The 18,680-nt window shown below is 35.9% G+C and overlaps 1 protein-coding gene across 2 annotated transcripts; it reads right to left on the bottom strand.

Moving 5' to 3' along the window:
* Positions 1-15,754: 15,754 nt before the first annotated feature.
* On the bottom strand, positions 15,755-18,680 carry LOC131633956 (GABA transporter 1-like). 2 transcript variants are annotated; one of them, XM_058904632.1, is made up of 7 exons: positions 18,333-18,680; positions 18,126-18,248; positions 17,569-17,663; positions 17,255-17,441; positions 17,034-17,164; positions 16,713-16,928; positions 15,758-16,483 (listed from the first exon to the last, which is right to left on the bottom strand). In XM_058904632.1, exons 1-7 carry the CDS (start codon positions 18,508-18,510, stop codon positions 16,088-16,090), a joined length of 1,326 nt encoding a protein of 441 aa, XP_058760615.1. In that variant the 5' UTR covers positions 18,511-18,680; the 3' UTR covers positions 15,758-16,087. The 2 variants fall into 2 exon arrangements, with proteins under 2 accessions (XP_058760616.1, XP_058760615.1); XM_058904633.1 differs by lacking the exon at positions 17,569-17,663 and having other exon boundaries at positions 15,755-16,483; positions 17,255-17,437.

Here is an 18,680-nt window from a genome sequence, read left to right as displayed (position 1 = left end):
TAAGAAGCCTGTGGGTCCTTGTACAAAGCCCAAGAGGAGGCTAATCGAGGGTCCTTGTTATAGCACAAGAGAAAGCTATGTATTTTTGAACTTATTTTGGCTCTAAGCAAATGGGTAAGAGGTTTCACCGGGAATAATTCCTCTTTGGGTGGATGTGTCCTATTTTTTGGATTCTAAGGTTTTTGCCAAGATGTTTCACCGGGAATAATTCATCTTGGGGGTTTGAACTACAGATCTCTAATTAGGAAAGAGCCTTCACCGGGAAGACATTCTCAATCCTAGGTCATATTCCTATAATATATATAGTTTAACTGTCCTAGGGTTTACACTCAAACGTAGTTCTAAACTAATATATATGCACAGTTTATATTTGACAGTAATTTAAATAAAGACTGTAAATTGAAAGCTTGTAAAGCCTAACCTGGATGGAGTGGAGGCCTTTGAAGAAGTATGTACAGAGCCTCAACAGTAATTGGTGGATAACAGTTGAATATATATATGATAAACAGTTAAGGGTTTTTGAAAACAGAAGAAGTGAAGATGGACAAAGGTCACATAGGTATCTGAAGAGTTTCACCGGGAATAATTCCCTTCAAATACCAGAAGAATGTTTTGAAAACAGAAAGAAGATTTTGAAAATACAGTTTTGAAAACAAGCTAAGAAGAGAAGGTGTTTGGGACTTACACTCTATTAGAGGCCCAGTACTTTACAGTACTGGTTACAAAAGCAGTTTTGAAAATGATTTGAAATGATATAAGGTTTTGTTGTTTGAAAACCTTAATCATTTGATTTAAACGGAGATTGAAAACAGTTTTGAAAATTGACAAAAAGTCAATTTAATTAAGGTAAAGAATAAAGATTTATGCCTAATTAAGACCTAAACAATTAGGGTTTTATCATAAACTTATTTTCAAAATAATTAGGTTAAAACAAAATGAATATATATATTTAAAGTTTTTTAAGAAAACACTTTAAAACATACTATGTTAAACCTAATTAAAACACATGAAATAAATAATATTTTTATGATTTTTTTGGTTATTCACAAAATAGGTATATTAAATAAAAAGTGTGTGAAAAATGAAGTGAAAATGATTTAATTTGATAGGTTAAATAATCATGTGAAGTTGTGAAGAGAATAGGTGTGAAAAGTGATAAAAAATTTAGAAATGTCTCCACCAAGGCTTGAACTCACGCCCTTTAGGTCACACACCCAAAACAACACCACTGAGCCAACGCGCGCATGGTGATAGCAACTCTCACTCATTTGGTTATGTTTCAAAACAAGTGATAAATCATTGAAAAAATAAAAGAATCAAAAAGTCTGGGGCGAGGGGGATTCGAACCCCAGACTTGAGGCATGAGGAGACTAAGGGCGTATGGGAGGCCACTAGGGCAAACGATGAATTCGTTTGTAAAACGCATACCATTCAAAATAAAATAAACTTTGTTCAGAGATTTAAAAAATGGCGCCACCCTCCATCTTCGTCTTCAACCTCAAGCTCCAACATTTTTGAAATTCTGATTCTCTCAAATCTCAACCAATGGCCCAGGTATAAACATGAAACTTGTTCTAAATTCACTCACGATTCTAAATATGTAACTAATATATATTTATATTAACTACATCTAACTAATTTACCAGAAATCGTGAAGAACCCTAAAATTTAAAAATCAAATTAAATGACTATACTGAAAGATAAATGAGTGATGATAGAGGGTTTTCAATCCTCTGATGATGCTGAACAAGATAGAATCGAGCTATTTCTTAAAGAATGCTTAAATTAAAGAGGTGGAGTTCAGAAACTTACCTCTGAAAATGGAGGTCGTGAGGATGATAGAGAGCAACTGGGCTTGTATGAATGATCCCAAAAGCTTCCTTGTGACTCAGTGATGCTAACTGAATGCTTGTTGTAACCTTAATCCTCCTGAATTGTTCTATGGACCTCCCTCGATTTGAGCTTCAAGTGAACATGGAGAGTGGTGATTCTTGAGTTACAGATGAGCTGCAGCCATCTGAACAGCTTCACTACCTCCTATGGAACGTGCCTGGATGCTTGGCTTGATTGGAAACCTTCTGAATTGCACTATGGACCTCCAACTGCAACTGCTCCAAGGTGAGAGCAACAATGGTGTTCCTCCACTTACAGAAGTGATCCAGGTGCTTGGATCACCTCAAATGACCTCCCTTGAGATGTTAGAATGCTTACTTTCCAAAGATAAGCTCTGGTTTGAAGAAAACGATTCTTCTTGCCAAAGAACTTTGAAAAACAATAAGCATGAGAAGAGAAAGAGAAAGCAAGGAATATGGTTGCTTTGGTGTGTTTTTCTACTGAAGTATGCCCTCCTATTTATAGGCAAATGAATGCAGATCAATTGGCTGTGGTGAGTTTGCTTAATGAAAGAAATTTGGTTTCTTAAGCATGAAGGAAGTTTGCAAATATCTCTTATGCAATGATGAGAATTTTGATTCCATTTGATCAATCCCCTAGCCCTCGATTTTGCTTGATCTTAGGGGACAATTCTGAGACAGAAATGAGCTCTAATTGGTTGATGAGAAGATTCCTTGGGTGATTCATCAATTTGCCATAAATTCCTAAATGTAATCATTACATAATCACATGTTCTTGTTTTTAGAATCTTCTTCAATTATCATGGCATGGTGAAAATGAATGCATGGCATGTTTTCAGATGTGTTATGGGTCGTGTAGCATCCATATTTGAGGTCATGTGCACAAAATTTCAAAGTTCCAAAATGATGCATGACCTATAATTTCACTTCATGAGGCCAACTTTGAACAAGCATAACTCTTAGCTCAAAATGAATTTGGAGAAGGTTGAACACAATTTGGAAAGCCCTAAACATCTACTTCAAATCATTAGTTTGGAGTTTCTTCAAAATCCTTTGGCAAATTTGTGAAAAATGAGGCCAAAGTTGGAAGAAAACTAGGTTAAAACACTTAGAAAAATTTCTAAGTGTTTATGACCTAAAACTCCAAAATTTCCAAAACTCTTAAATGATTGATCTTTTGAAAAAAGTTCCTTTGTAAGATGTTGTTTTATTTTGCAAGATCTACAACTTTCATGTTGGAAGTTTTTTGAGTTGTGTAGGTGAAATTTTGAGTTCTCACCATGCCTCAAAAAACCCTAATTCCCGACTTTTCGCTCCTTGATGAATTTCTTTGAATTTCTTTGGTCAAATGACTTTAATATCCATATATTGATGATATTGATCCTTGAAAGCCATGGTTTGACCAAAAATCTCAAAAGTCAATGGTGATCCCATACAGTTGACTTTTTCCAGATATGGTGAGATTTTGGACTTTTGTGTAGAATCAAGATCTTTTCCTCAGATGAATGATGTAAATGGATTATATTGAGGTAGTAGAGACTCTTGAATCATGTCTTGAGTTTTGGATCCATGCCCTGATTAAAAAGTCAACTATCTTGGGGAATTAGGTCAAAAACCCTAATTGTCGACCAGAGGACAATGATGACTGTAGACTTTGAATTGAGGTGTAATGTCCAGTGGATCTTGTCATATGAGTTATTTGAAGATGATTGATGTCTTTGAATGGTCCCCTAGGGCTTTTTAGGGTTTCCCAAAGGTGATCCCTGAGTTTAGTCCTTGATAGGCTAAAAAACCTTAGTCTGGTGACCTGAGTAAACTTGTACTCAGATGACTGGGTGTCTAATCAATCATAGGTGAAATAATGAAGCTCTTGAGTCTTATGATTGTATTAGAGACTAATCCTTCTATTGATTGATCCTTTGCCTGAGCTTTCTGGTTTTTGAACACCCTTGATTGAATGTCAGACTGCTCTGGGTACTTACTTTGACTTGATGAAAATCCTGAAGATATGTCATCTCAGGGGGGTCAAAAATAAGGGTATGATAGATGCCCCTATTTAAGTTTCTTTTATCTGGAGGGAGAGAGATTGAGATCTCGATTTCTCCTGCGTAAAAGAGACTTAAATATCAAAGAATGCCCGAATTTTGGGCGCTCCTGAGATGATAAAATCTTTGCATGATTTGATCCCATTGTCGCACTTGGCGGGGAATGAGGAGACAAACTTCTGTAGAAACACTTGATGTGGATTCTGGAGAATGGATGGCAATGTAGGATGCGCAATCCATCTTCTTTAACTAAGTGTTGACACTTAGAAAAAGGCAAACAACCTCCCCCTTGTTTCGGATGTCCATATCTCGAAACTGGTCTCAGTCGTGTTTGGACAATATCTCAGATAAAGAGAAAATTTCCAAAGATTTGTTTCCTCATCAAACTTCTCATCAGCACTTGGAGATGAGACGCCATTTGATGGTAGTAAAGAAACTTCAAAGGTTTGTTTCCTCATCAAACTTCTTGCCAGCACTTGGAGGTAAGATGCCATTTGATGGTAGTAAAGAAACTTCAAAGGTTTGTTTCCTCATCAAACTTCTTACCAGCACTTGGAGGTAAGACGCCATTTGATGGTAGTAAAGAAACTTCACCATCTTCCCTTTTGACTTGACGTCTTTGAAAGAATGTCATATGGCCCCGCGCTCTTTTGAGGGGCTAATGACTTTGCTTGAAGGCGGACGAACTGTTTTCGGGGTGAAAACCAACATTCGTCGACTGATGCCGGGGAATCAACAAACTGTTCTCCTAAGAGGAAAACTGCCATTCATCGACTCTGTGGGGAACTAAACATCCCAGAAACAGACAAACTGTTTGAAGAAACTGCCATTTGTCGATCTCTTAAGTATTTAACAGACAAACTGTCTTTCCTTGGGGAAAGGCTGCCATTTGCCAATTGCTAGGGGAACAAACTGTCTTCTACTAGGAGACTGCCATTTGTTGACCCTGTCGTGAAAGAAACTGAGCAAACTGTCTTCTGCTGAAAGAGACTTCCATTTGCTGACTTTGTTGAGGAATCTTTAAGCGAAACGAACTGTCTTCATGAAGAAGGCTGCCGTTCGTTATTTTTGCACGAAAAAGTAAGTGAACTGTCTTTTGCTGAAAGAGACTGCCATTCACTGACTTCGCTGGGGAATCTGAACTATCTTCTGGACGAAGACTACCATTCACTGACTCTGCTGGGGAATCTGAACTATCTTCTGGACGAAGACTACCATTCACTGAATCCGCTGGAGAATCATTTGTCGATCTGCTGGGAGATTCTCTTTGACGAAAAGTGGCATCTCTTGAACCTGCTGGGGAAATACCAGATTGTTTTCCAGGAGGAAAAACTACCACTTGTCAATTATGTCGAGGAATCCATACTCCTCGGAGAAGAGAAACCGCTCATCGGCCTTGTAGGGAATTCCAAAAATGCGAAACAGACTATCTTATCTGAAGAAGATTGTCGAGCGTCGCTCTGCAGGAGATTCTTAGTTGGGGAATTCCAAAAGTGAACAAACTATCTCTTTGAGGGAGACTACCATCTGTTGACTTGCTTGGAGAGATCCTTGTGTATGAACTGTTGTCTCGAAGGAAAAAGTTTCTCCGGAACTTGCAGGGGAAACTTGAGTCCATGCCTTAATGACTTGGGCATTCACATGATCAAATCCTGACTCGACTATGCAGTTACGATGTAATGTATGCATGAATATTATGACAATTATAAAATGTAAAGTGAATGTGAATAGAATTGTCGCAGATGTAAAATCCTATGATACGACTTGAATTCTTGTTGATCAGAAGATGTCCTCTTCTTGCAGTTCGAACTCTGCCGGGAATACCTAGTTATCAGTTGTCCGCTGTCCGAAGTGAGTAATATGACCTAAAACTCCAAAATTTCCAAAACTCTTAAATGATTGATCTTTTGAAAAAAGTTCCTTTGTAAGATGTTGTTTTATTTTGCAAGATCTACAACTTTCATGTTGGAAGTTTTTTGAGTTGTGTAGGTGAAATTTTGAGTTCTCACCATGCCTCAAAAAACCCTAATTCCCGACTTTTCGCTCCTTGATGAATTTCTTTGAATTTCTTTGGTCAAATGAATTTAATATCCATATATTGATGATATTGATCCTTGAAAGCCATGGTTTGACCAAAAATCTCAAAAGTCAATGGTGATCCCATACAGTTGACTTTTTCCAGATATGGTGAGATTTTGGACTTTTGTGTAGAATCAAGATCTTTTCCTCATATGAATGATGTAAATGGATTATATTGAGGTAGTAGAGACTCTTGAATCATGTCTTGAGTTTTGGATCCATGCCCTGATTAAAAAGTCAACTATCTTGGGGAATTAGGTCAAAAACCCTAATTATCGACCAGAGGACAATGATGACTGTAGACTTTGAATTGAGGTGTAATGTCCAATGGATCTTGTCATATGAGTTATTTGAAGATTATTGATGTCTTTGAATGGTCCCCTAGGGCTTTTTAGGGTTTCCCAAAGGTGATCCCTGAGTTTAGTCCTTGATAGGCTAAAAAACCTTAGTCTGGTGACCTGAGTAAACTTGTACTCAGATGACTGGGTGTCTAATCAATCATAGGTGAAATAATGAAGCTCTTGAGTCTTATGATTGTATTAGAGACTAATCCTTCTATTGATTGATCCTTTGCCTGAGCTTTCTGGTTTTTGAACACCCTTGATTGAATGTCAGACTGCTCTGGGCACTTACTTTGACTTGATGAAAATCCTGAAGATATGTCATCTCAGGGGGGTCAAAAATTAGGGTATGACAGAGGGGTAAAGAAATCTCAAGTAGTTGTTGCACTGTTCACGCTCCAAATCGAAAGTGCAACTTCGTCGAAATAAGCCCCTGACCGCGAGTCGTTCACTCTGTCGTCAATATCCCACGTGTCCAGCTCAGCCTGCCTCTGACGACTATCTGTTTTAACCGCGCCGCCCCTCACACGAGTACAATACGCCGGACAACCACCGCCCTGTCGTCCGCCGGCAGTTGCACGCTATACCAGATCCCAGCTGCAGTTGCACGCCTCCGACGGCCATACTTACTCTCTGTCACCGCCGCTGAACCTTCATCTTTACCACCCACTGAACCTCTCTTCTATAACGCCTCTGTTTCCCAGCCGCAGGTTCTCTCTTTTACTTAAATTTCAGAGGATATAAACCTCGCTTACCAAAACAAGTGGTTTGTTTATTCCAAGTGGTTGTGCTTGCTTTAACTAGCTTTGAAAATCATATTATCTTTTATTTATGGTATCACTCTTATTGTTTTTTTATACATCTTCTTCTTAAAAAGTAGATAATGCTTTATGATTGATGAATCATGAATCTCCATTTAACATTGCCAAATTAATATCAACTTCTCATTACGTAGCTTTCCATCCTTCATTTGTGAATGAAAATTAATTCATTACATGTAGATGAATAACATAAAGCAAAGCAATCCATGTACAGTAAAATTTATATCCTACTCTCTACGTCTTTTATTCATTCTTCCTTTACTTCTTTTATTTTTCATTTTAACTTTTAGAAGATGTGTATTAATATCATAGCCAGGGCCGGTCCCGATTTTTTAGAGGTCCCGGACAAATAAAAAAATAGGGCCCTTTTCAAAAAAAAAAAAAACTTACACAAGATAAAAAATATTAAATCTTAGTTATTATAACATATAAATAGTCTCTATAATCTATACTAAAACAAATTAAAATAAAATTACAAGGGTTACCAAAATTAAGTATAAAATTTGATTTTAAATGTATCAAGAAAGAAATGTACAATTAATTATATACAAGTTATTATAATTAAAATTTGAGAAAGCTATGTAAAAATGGAACCTATGTAAAAATGGAGCATTTCTATAAAAAATATTGAAAGTTTAGATGGCCCCAGTAAGAATCGAACTAAAGAAAGCTAGCTCCATAGGCATTGACTGCGCCACTGGGCTATAAACACTAATTTGTTTATTGATTTTGCGAAACGTATATATTTTATAATTTTAGTATTATAATTTCTTAAATACACCCCCAAAATTGAGGCCCTCGTTTTTTTTTAGGCCCTGGGCTGTGGGCCTGCTTGCCCTGGCCCAGGACCGGCCCTGATCATAGCATGTATTGCATGCAAAAAGTGTAAGTACATAAAAATGATAGAGAAACTTATATAAAAAATTGAAGAGACGGAGATGGAAAATGAGAGATAGGGATGTTATCCTCCTAGTAACGTTTTATTTAATTGATTGTGGGGTGAAAAAAATAGTAATTGTTGTTTGTTTTGTTGTTTTATTGTTCTTACATTGAAGAAAAAGTTGATTTATGATTTATGATTTTGTTTATTTTTTGAAGTTTGTTTTACCCAAGCTCGGTTAAGGAGTTTAATAATTTGTCGAAGGAGCTTAGTTTGGTGTTTTGACTCCACTGAGGCTTTTAAATTCATTGTTTTTAGGTATTCACTCAGTCTATGACACGATTCAAAAGAGAATATGATATATGATATATGATTATGGCTGAGTTATAGTCTTGCCATTGAAATTTGATTCTATTTTTCTAAGAATTAAATCATTTGAACTCACAATGTAAATTTGGTTCAAATCTGGCATCTCTGCGAAGCAGCGCAGATCGCGATCTTGGTATGGGAAGAGTTTCTGAAGTCTCGAGATACCCCAAATTTAAGGTTAGTAAGAGTTATATTTGAGTGTTTTTGCATAACATTTTTATTATGTTTAGTGATAACTTTTTGAGTTTATATTAATAGGAAAAAAGTCAAAAGGATAAGGAAAATGTGGCTAGGAATGTATATCCACACGTATTATCTTGTGGAGACAATTAAAAATGAAAGGATATCATCGAGAGATGATTCTACATTAGATGATAATGGTAGTCTATCTCCACCTTCACGCCATGAGTTATGGAAGAGAGCACGACAAAAGAAAGGAGAAGAATACACATCAAAGTCTACATAAACTGTTGCTGAGAAAATTGTAAGTAAAACTTGGAAATTACTTTAAGTATCATTATATTCGTGATTGATAAAAACTATTGAAATTAGTTGTGGTTTTTGCATTTTGTAGGATTCTCTAGTTGAAGAAACTGAAAAAGCTTTCTTTGTTCCACATGGACGTAACGATATCTTAACAACAACTATTGGAACATCCGAGCATGGCGGTCATGTTCGTGGTGTTGGAAAGCACCATAAACAAAGCACTTACTTTGGAAGGTCGTCTTCACGTCAAGGACAACATGAAGGGTATGAAAACACTTAGAAGGGGGGTTGAATAAGGGGTTTTCTTTCAAAAATAAAAATTCACATGATATTTTTATCTTGATTCGTTTGAACTCAAACTACTCTAGTCCACCCGTCAAGGTGATTTCGCCTCTCTCCGTCGAGGACTTAATCCACTAATCAAAACTTGATTACAATTGGTTCACGAAGGCAACTGCCAATCCATACTAACCTAGATTCTAACCTTTATAGTCATCAACAATTACCAATCCATACTTCTTGCCTCTGATTGATGCAGTTTTCATTGGTCCAAAAAGATCAATGTGCATAAGTTCTAATGGCCTAGAGGAAGAGACAACATTTTTTTATTTAAAAGAGGGTTTTGAAAACTTTCCCTTCTAACATGCTTCACACAGAGCTTCTGAGTTGAACTTCTTATTAGGAAGCCCTCTGACCAGATTGAGTTTTTTAATCTGAGGTATTCTTCTCATGCTAACATGTCCCAATCTTCTGTGTCAGACCCATTGTCATCGTTAACAGACAAAAGACAAGTTACTTTCTGAGCTTTAAGATCAGAAAGATCAATTTTATAAATGTTGTTCTTTCTCTTGCCAGTGAAAAGGATTGACCCATCTTTCTGACTGACAGCTTTACATGATTTTTAATTAAAGATTATGTCATAGTCGTTGTCACTTAAATGACTTATGGACAACAAGTTATGTGTTAATCCTTTTAATAACATAACATTAGTTATGAAGGGAGAATTACTATTTCCAATAGTTCCAGAACCGGTAATCTTTCCTTTTTGATTTCCTCCAAATCTAATGTCTCCACCATATTTAAGCTCAAGGCTTTGGAACATAGACTTTCTTCCCATCATGTGTCGCGAGCATCCAGAGTCCATGTACCATAACTGGTGTTTCAACTGTGCTGCTAAGGACATCTACAACATATATTATTTTCTCCTTAGGTACCCACATCTTTTTGGCTCCTTTGGTGTTAGTGTGCCTAAAGTTCTGTTTGAACTTAGGTCTAGCATGAAAGTTTTCAGAATAAGAAGTGTATTTAATGTCATGTGTGTGACCAAATTCAAATTGGTTGTGTAAAGGTTTATATAGTAATAACCATATCATCAACAGATTTAGTTTGATATGGTTCTTTCCCTTTGGGTGTTTCATAACCAATTCCTTTTCTGTTATTTCTGCTAACACCATATATCATTGAAGCCATTTTGCTTCTGTCTATGCTTCTAGCAAGAAATTTTTGAAAACCAGTGTCATATTCTTTTAGAATATCTTTCGAACTTGAAGCAGTATCTGAATTAGAGATTTTTTGAATTTTTAATTCCTCTATGAGTTTAAAATTACTTTTTTTAAGTTCAGAATTTTCTGCTTTAAGTTTCTCAATTTCAACTACAAAACTGTTTTTAAGTTTCTTGTATTTGATTCTGAGTTTACTATGGTTTTCCAGAAGTTCTGATAAGCTTTCTACAAGCTCATCTCTAGTAAGTTCAAAGAATACCTCATCAGTTTCTGATTAAGAGCCAAATTCATCTCCTATGGTAGACATTAATGCTAAATTGGCATGTTCATCTTCTAAGTCAGATTCACCTTCAAAAGATTCTCAATAATCCCATGTGGCCATCAAACTTATCTTCTTTTCAAAATTTTTCTTTGGCCTTTCTCTCTGCAGCTTAGGGCAATCATTCTTAAAGTGTCCTAGTTCTTTACATTCATAGCAGATAATGTAACACCCCATATTTTCTCTATATTAATTTAATTAGAATTTAAATTAATTAATTGGAATTGTTTAGTATTTTAATTGAATTATTGGAGAACTGAGAAGAGGATGTTGTTGGGCCAAGGTAGTGATTAGTAAAAGAGGGGTACTAATACTAAGCCTTTTACTAAAGTATATTTTTCTATTTTTCATAAAAGAAGGAGAATAGAGAAAATTGAAAAATAGAAGAGAAATAGCACATTGGAGAGAAACTGAATACGTGAAAAAGGAGAAGAAGAGGAAGAGAGCTTGCAAGGATTTCAAACTCTAAGGTAAGGGGGGACTCTTCCGATTAATATCTCTTATGTATTCATGAGTAGTAGGATTAAGTAGTGTGTTATTTGATTCAATTGGAATATGTTAGGTTTTGGGAATTTTGGGGTTTTGGGGAGATTTGATGAATTTGAATGATGATGATTGCATATGATGTTAATTGACTTCTAAAACATGTTAGAGTTGTGCTATAATAAGTGAATTGATGTTGTTTCTATGTGATAATCGTTTTGGTATGAATTGGAGTGAGTTGGAAATGGATAGATGCTGTCAAAACTGATAACTTTTTATTTCGTGAAACAACTCATAATACTGTAAATCTCATGTATTTACCATTGTTACGAGATTTCGGTAAAATAAACACATATAGTCGGGGTTCAGCTGTTTTGGCTCGTTTTATAGTTCTACTGCATTCAACGATACTTGTTCATTTTATTCCTGTGCTTTTTTGCTGCAAACATAGGGTTGGTCTAGAATGACAACATTCTCCCCCCACAACGACACACCATTTAGGTCCCCCTACGTGACAAAATAAGTTAACAACATTATCCAATTTTCTTACTTAATATTATAAACAACATTGATTATTTTATTTACATTATTTTATTCGTAGGTGGTCCGTTCCAAAGATGAACTACAACAAAACTCCCAGAAACATAATAGTGGTCTATCGGAATCTTCTAGATCATGTTGGACCCGATGAGGTATTACAACTCGACACCTCTAAATATAGTTTAATAATAACTTGTGATTAAATTATTTTTTTACAACAGTTTTCTGGAGGTCATATCTGGGTCTCGACCATGAGACTAATGTAACACCCTTCTAAAAACCCCCGCGGAAATATAATAAAATCAGAGTAAATTCACAGCAAGGATGCTACAATTATTAAAATGAATAAAAATACCAATGTCGTTTGTCATGCTTTATTAGAATAAAACCAAAAATCAAAACATGTGTCTTGCACAGCGGAAACTCATTTTAATGACGTTAAGAAACATATCCAACAAATCAACAATACATGATCCATAACCAATAATGGCAACACGTATATCGAGTAACTCTAAGACTATCGACCCCCAGTGTTACAAGATCAGAGCATGACCGACACGACTCCACATAACCGGATAAACTCTACGAGTCATCCTCACCGATCGCTTAAACCGCTACTTCAATCTGAAATCATCAAAGTAAGGGTGAGACTACATCATAATTAAATAGCATTATAAATCATCAGATATAGAATTTCATAAGCAATTATCCACCCTACTTAGCATATTCAGATTTATCAATCCATACCAATCACAAGCACAAGTCAAAAATATGCACCATTAACACCACACAATCATAACACCGGATTTCATCCTGACATGTCACAATTTATACAAAGACCATGCAGACTCTTATGCATGTGGTACCATACATGGGATACACCCATCCAACTGATCTTTTTCATCACCGAGATTCAGTTTAACCAGCACAAATTCCACACAATGGGAATTATGCCCACCATTTTGATCCATTTCATCACCGGGATCCATCACCAAAAATGTATGCGAATGAATGCAACATATAACATGCTTACAACATCACCAATCCGATGTATCACATCGTCTCATTATCATCACCAATTCATCACCAATAAGCATGCATATGTTTTATCATTCATACAATATATCACACGCATACATGTAAGACATCACCCAATAAATATTATAAGCACGATACAAAAATCGGACCTTACGTCCATATCACCTATTCATCATATATAATTCACACCACATATAATGTCAAATCACAGTTATATCATTACAACATCACCTCATTGTCACATTAACCAAATCATGCACACAATGTACAAAACACGCCATAAACGAAATAAATCAAGATTTTCAAAATAAAATCAAGTTATTGTTGTTTTCTTTACTTTATATCGTAGAGTATTTAATTTAAGAAACAACGTCCAAAACGGCGTCTAAAACGGGCTTACGGTTTGAAAATTAGAGCTGTTTGAAGTTAGAATAGTTTTCAAAACGTGCTGCTGGAATTTGTACTGGAACCCGGTTCGTCCCACATGGGAACCGGTTCCTGGACCCAAAAATGCCATTTTTAACGTTCTAATACAGTGGAACCCGGTTCCTCCCACATGGGAACCGGTTCCCACGAACCCAGTAGCTGAAAAACATGATTTTTAAGACTTTTATGCATCCCAAACACATACCAACTCATACCATTACGAAATTGATCATCGATGACATCAAAATACTCCAAATACATGATTCTAATGCACAAACAACATACCACAACACCATGTAACATTACTACATCATCAATTGCAGTCAATTCATCAAATCATACATGTCAGTGTTGGTATTTCACAAAACCTAACATCCCAAATAGAGATTCTAATTCCTTAATCCAATCCTATCATCATCAAAATCATAATACTATATAATTAGAGTAATCACCCCTTACCTGGAATTAGGTTCTTGATTCTCCTTGAGCTTTGGGGTTTTCCTCCTTCCTTTGCTCTTCTCACTTTACGATCAAAATCTTTTCTCCCAACTCTTCTCTTGTTCCTTTCTTTTCTATTTTTCCAATAATAAAATAATAATAGAATTAGGACTAAGTGTAGAGCTTTTTACTCCATACACCCTCTAATTATCCCTCACACCCCAAAAGTCCAATATTCTCTTATTTCCTTGTTTTATGAAAGCATAACATAATTTAGTAATGGACTCCAGAACTTAACACCCCCTCATTACTAAATACTACACTTGGCCCAAGGACCAATATTCCATAATTCCTCCAATTAGTACAACAAAAATACCAAATAATTCTAAATAATAATTTAATTTCCGATTAAATTAAAATTAGAAAATATGGGGTGTTACAACTAACCCAGATGATGATGCTGTTTGGGCTGCAAAAACAACAATCATCAAGTTCACTATTGTGGAGATGCACCACAGTGACCGTGTGAAGCTCCAATTCGGCATGCAGCAAGGTATCCCAAATCCACCGACATGTTTAAGACAATGGCACCTAATAAGAGTCGAGAATTCCTGATTTAAGACACTTCACAAGAAATGAATGTCATCAATAGATACACCGGCGTGAACTGGTTCTAACCGACCCAATCTGGAAGGGAGATGTTAGACCAACTCGCCAATATATGAATTGATATACATCAATTTCTACACATTTGTTTTCTCCCCCAACATATTTGATCGATCCACGTCAAAGAGCTTCATTATACTCCCAACAACAAAACCCACAACCAACCCCACAACAATATCAAATCCAACAACAATATCAAACCCAACAATAATACCAACCATAACAACATTGTCAACCCACCTAAACACAACAACAGTACCCCACCAGATCCACCAAAACCCGCCAACATTTCATGTCACACGCACAAACAGAAACCAAGAACAACACCCTGACCGCCCCCAACAACATGCTGCCGCCACATCCTACCACAACACTGATGACACATCCCTTTCCTACCATAGCACCCAACTAATGTACAGCCAAACATCACACCACCAAAGCACTCAACCATCTATGGATTTCAAACCCCACAATACTACCAGCTACCCCACCCGCAAGTAACCCAACCGAGTCGACCCAGCTTCGACAATATCGGCATGAATCTTTTTGGAAGCACTGCAAGTTGGGGAGACATAGTCGACGAATTGTATGATGTGATTACTATCCCAAGACCATTGCATCAAGCATCTCTGCCTCAGGCAAATCAGAACATACAAGAACCACCTCAGGAAGATCAAAATCAGAGACCTCACAGGAAAATACAGGGGCATGTTTGTTTTACTAGCGGGCGTTTGGGTGGAGCACGTCGATAAAAAAAAAATCCAAATGTCTTGTAATTTTTGTTTTTGATGAATGTTATAATAAAATATCTTTATGTATTTTTATTATTTATTTATTATTAAAATAAAAAAAACTAAAGCAAGTGAGTAGCTGCATTGAACGACTACTACACTTAAAGCATGAGTGTATGCGCCATACTGCATGACTTGACAGGGGAGCATGCGCCATGCAGTGTGGCGCCTCCTCCTAAAAACACGTGTATGCGCCACACAGAGCGGCGCCTCCTCTGTGTGGCAAATTGTTTTTTGAAATGATTAGATTTGTAAATATTTTGAAAATGAAATTATTTGGAGAATATTTTTGAAAAAAACTAATTATTTAAAAAAAAATCACAAATCTATCATTCGAGTCAGATAAATCCGAGATTCGAAAGAAGAAGAAGAAAATTAAAGCGTTCAAAGAATTGCGAAATCATATCTTTAGATATTATCAACGTCATTAACCAAAACCAAAAAAACTTATCTTCAAGAAATTACAAAATCATGTCTTTACATATTATTATCATCATTAACCAAAATCCAAAATCCATCTTTATAAATAACCAAATTAAATTTATTTAATTCTCACCTATTTTGTTTTATCCGATTCCAATAATCTTTATGTCTCACTATTTTTTCCCAAAAGTTTTATTTTTTTAACGTACTATTCTTTCCCCCAAATTTCAATTTACTTTGAGTGTGCTGGTGATGTCAAGTTATAATGTTTTTGATTTCGATTCCTTATATATTTTTGCTATGGATTTAATCAAGAGTTGCTAATATGGACTATTAGACTGTCTTTTCTAACTCAAAAAAAATGACTTGGTATTAAATGATTAAATAATAAATATTTATCCTATCAAACTCAAAAGTACCATTGCATTCACTATTTTCTTAATCCTTTGATTTCTGCATGAAGAAAGTTTTGGCAAATTTAAAACTCAATGTAAATAAAATCTGATTGAGCATTATTTTAACACGTGAATTCTACATGTAAGGAGTAAAAAAAGAAAACTTCAATCAACCATGTTGGTGCATTTTTTTTACATGTCATGGAAGAACCTATAGTTCTTGATATCTTCCACTATGGACCTTATTGCACCAATACAACCCAAAACAGCAACAATAGAGAACCAAGTAGCTATTAAAATGTTTAACAGCTTCATCAAAATTCCAATTTTGGAGTTTTTGGCTATGCTTCCAGCTTTAAGATATGCTAAAGCAGGAAACACAAAGTCCAAAGGAGTAAACCCAATTGCCCCACAAATGGACACAAAATCCCCAAAAAATGGCACAGCTGCAGCAATAAGAGTAACAAGACTCATGTATATGGATGTATAAAAAAGTCGTATCAGTTGACTTCTTAGAGGAAAATGGCCTGGAGATTTGTTGGATTTTATGCTTCCCTCAAAATAGGCGTAAGTTGGCCTGCAATATATCTGATAAATGATGCAAGGAGCGCGTTAGTAAATGTATTTGAATTCTGAACCATAATAGTATGAAATTGTTAGAATCGTAACTCTGATTCAAAAGTAAAAAGATATGAAAAACGCAAACATAGAATAAATTTGATCACCAAGTTTGATCAACTGTAACTAGATCTTGGACTACAGGTGATATTAGAAAATAATGGCCTTAACTCTAAATTTGAAGTGCTTGAGACTCTACCTGAAAGCATCCACAAATTTGAATAGCTGCAAATAAATTTGCCATAACAACAGTCCATTCTGGAATGGACAGAGAAGCCAAAATGTAAGGTTGGACTTGTGATCCGAAAGCCCAATAACCACAGAAAGCCAACTGCCAGTAACTCAAAACAATCACAGTGTATGCTGCTGATATGCTTTTGTACATATTCTTCTTTGCAGGTTCTTTTACCGTATTCTACAAATGAATATGTCCGAAGTCCGAACACATGAGAGACTGCGTTCCCAATTACTATGCACATACAATTCAGAGATCGGTGCATGATTAGGAAGAATGAGATACCTGTATTTCTGGAAGAATTGCATCACCAAATGAAAAGGCTATGGTTCCAAGAGCATTGAAGGCTTTGAAAGACTTAGATGCAGAACTACCCTGCAAACTGTAGTTAACTGATGTTCTATCAATCTTCTTCCCTAAAAGATGTTACAAATCGAAAACTCAGTATCTTATAAACATGAAATGAATCAATCAGGTGCTAAGACATTGATCCATCACGAGCTTACCGTTGTAAATTGTAACACCAATGGTTGTACCGGCAAATCCAATGGTACTAAAAGTGCATAATGCATTAACCCATCTGAGTGAGTGAATATCAGGAAGTTGAGAGAGCAATAGTTCAAAGATTCCAAAGAAAATAATAAAATGTTGTAGGCTCAATTTTCCATCTGAGTGATAATGCTTGTAAACTGCCTATAAAAAATGGGAAGAAATGAGATTTTGGAGATTAAAAATGATAATAATGAAAAGGCAGAAAACATGAAACATGTAATAGATTTGTCTTATTATTCCATGAAATGTGATTTGATGCATAAATAACCTTAAGGCTGCTCCCAGCTGCAATCTGGATAGCTATGTTATTTCCCAAAGAAGCAATTTGCTGGAATAAAGCAATAGACCAATACCCCCAAAATCCTTTAAAAATGATTGTCAAAATATAAAAGAGTGTTATAAAAATTATGGACAATATTTGTGAACTGCATACCACAAGGTTGCAAATAAAATCCTTGATTATTGACATGCGATAAGAAACTCAAGCTTTTAAATAAAGGTCAGGGCAGGGGGGTTGCAGTCACATAAAGACTTTCGCAATTACGATCAGTATAAGTGTTGCGATACTGATTGCAATCGCCATGGTGTAAATTAACTACAATATATTATTCATCATAAAATAATGATTAACGGTATCGGTATTGAAACTTTTCGGTACTGTTTTGTCGCGGTCGTTTTTGTAGCATCAGTCTTTTTCCATCTAAAATACGTAAATTGATGATTTAACATTAAATCAAAAGCGTGATGGGCTCATAATCCACTCCTCCCTACGAATTCTCATAACAAAATAACTTATTTTGTTGTAAAAATAAAAAAGTTACTAACCAAAAAGGCTTTGTGCAAGATGTCTATAGGTAAGTTGTTTATCTCCATTCCATTTCCATAAAGAAGCTATCAAAATGCTTGAGTACCATGTAGCTAGCGTTGCACTGACTAGGCTACTCACACCTGAAATGAGTAACAACCATATGTGTTTTGTATTGAGCTTATAATATAACTGTGATGAAGAAGTAAATAGGGACAGGGACTAACCGAGAGGCCAACCAAGAGAAGCAAGAGCAAAAGGCAAAGGAGCATAAGCTGCAGGAGTAGCAATTGTGGTGGCAACATGGAAAGCTGCGTGCTTCCATGTTCCTTTACCACTCACTCCTTCTCTTTTCTCTTCCTCTTCCTCCACCGTTGATATATGCTCTGGTGAACATGAGCCCATTCGGTTTCAGCTACAATCAGTAGTACTATACTATGCTTTTGGTTTTCCTCTAAATATTGTAATATCAATTGTCTTCTTTTAGTTGGACTTTGCTACATCGTTAGTCTTAAGTTCATAAATACATGCTTGTTTATTCTTGTATTGTGTGGACTTTTCGTTACTAGGAGACG

The sequence above is a fragment of the Vicia villosa genome, unplaced genomic scaffold (genome assembly GCF_029867415.1).
Source record: "Vicia villosa cultivar HV-30 ecotype Madison, WI unplaced genomic scaffold, Vvil1.0 ctg.001193F_1_1, whole genome shotgun sequence".
Classification (NCBI taxonomy): domain Eukaryota; kingdom Viridiplantae; phylum Streptophyta; class Magnoliopsida; order Fabales; family Fabaceae; genus Vicia; species Vicia villosa.
This window is presented reverse-complemented; position numbering and strand designations above follow the sequence as displayed.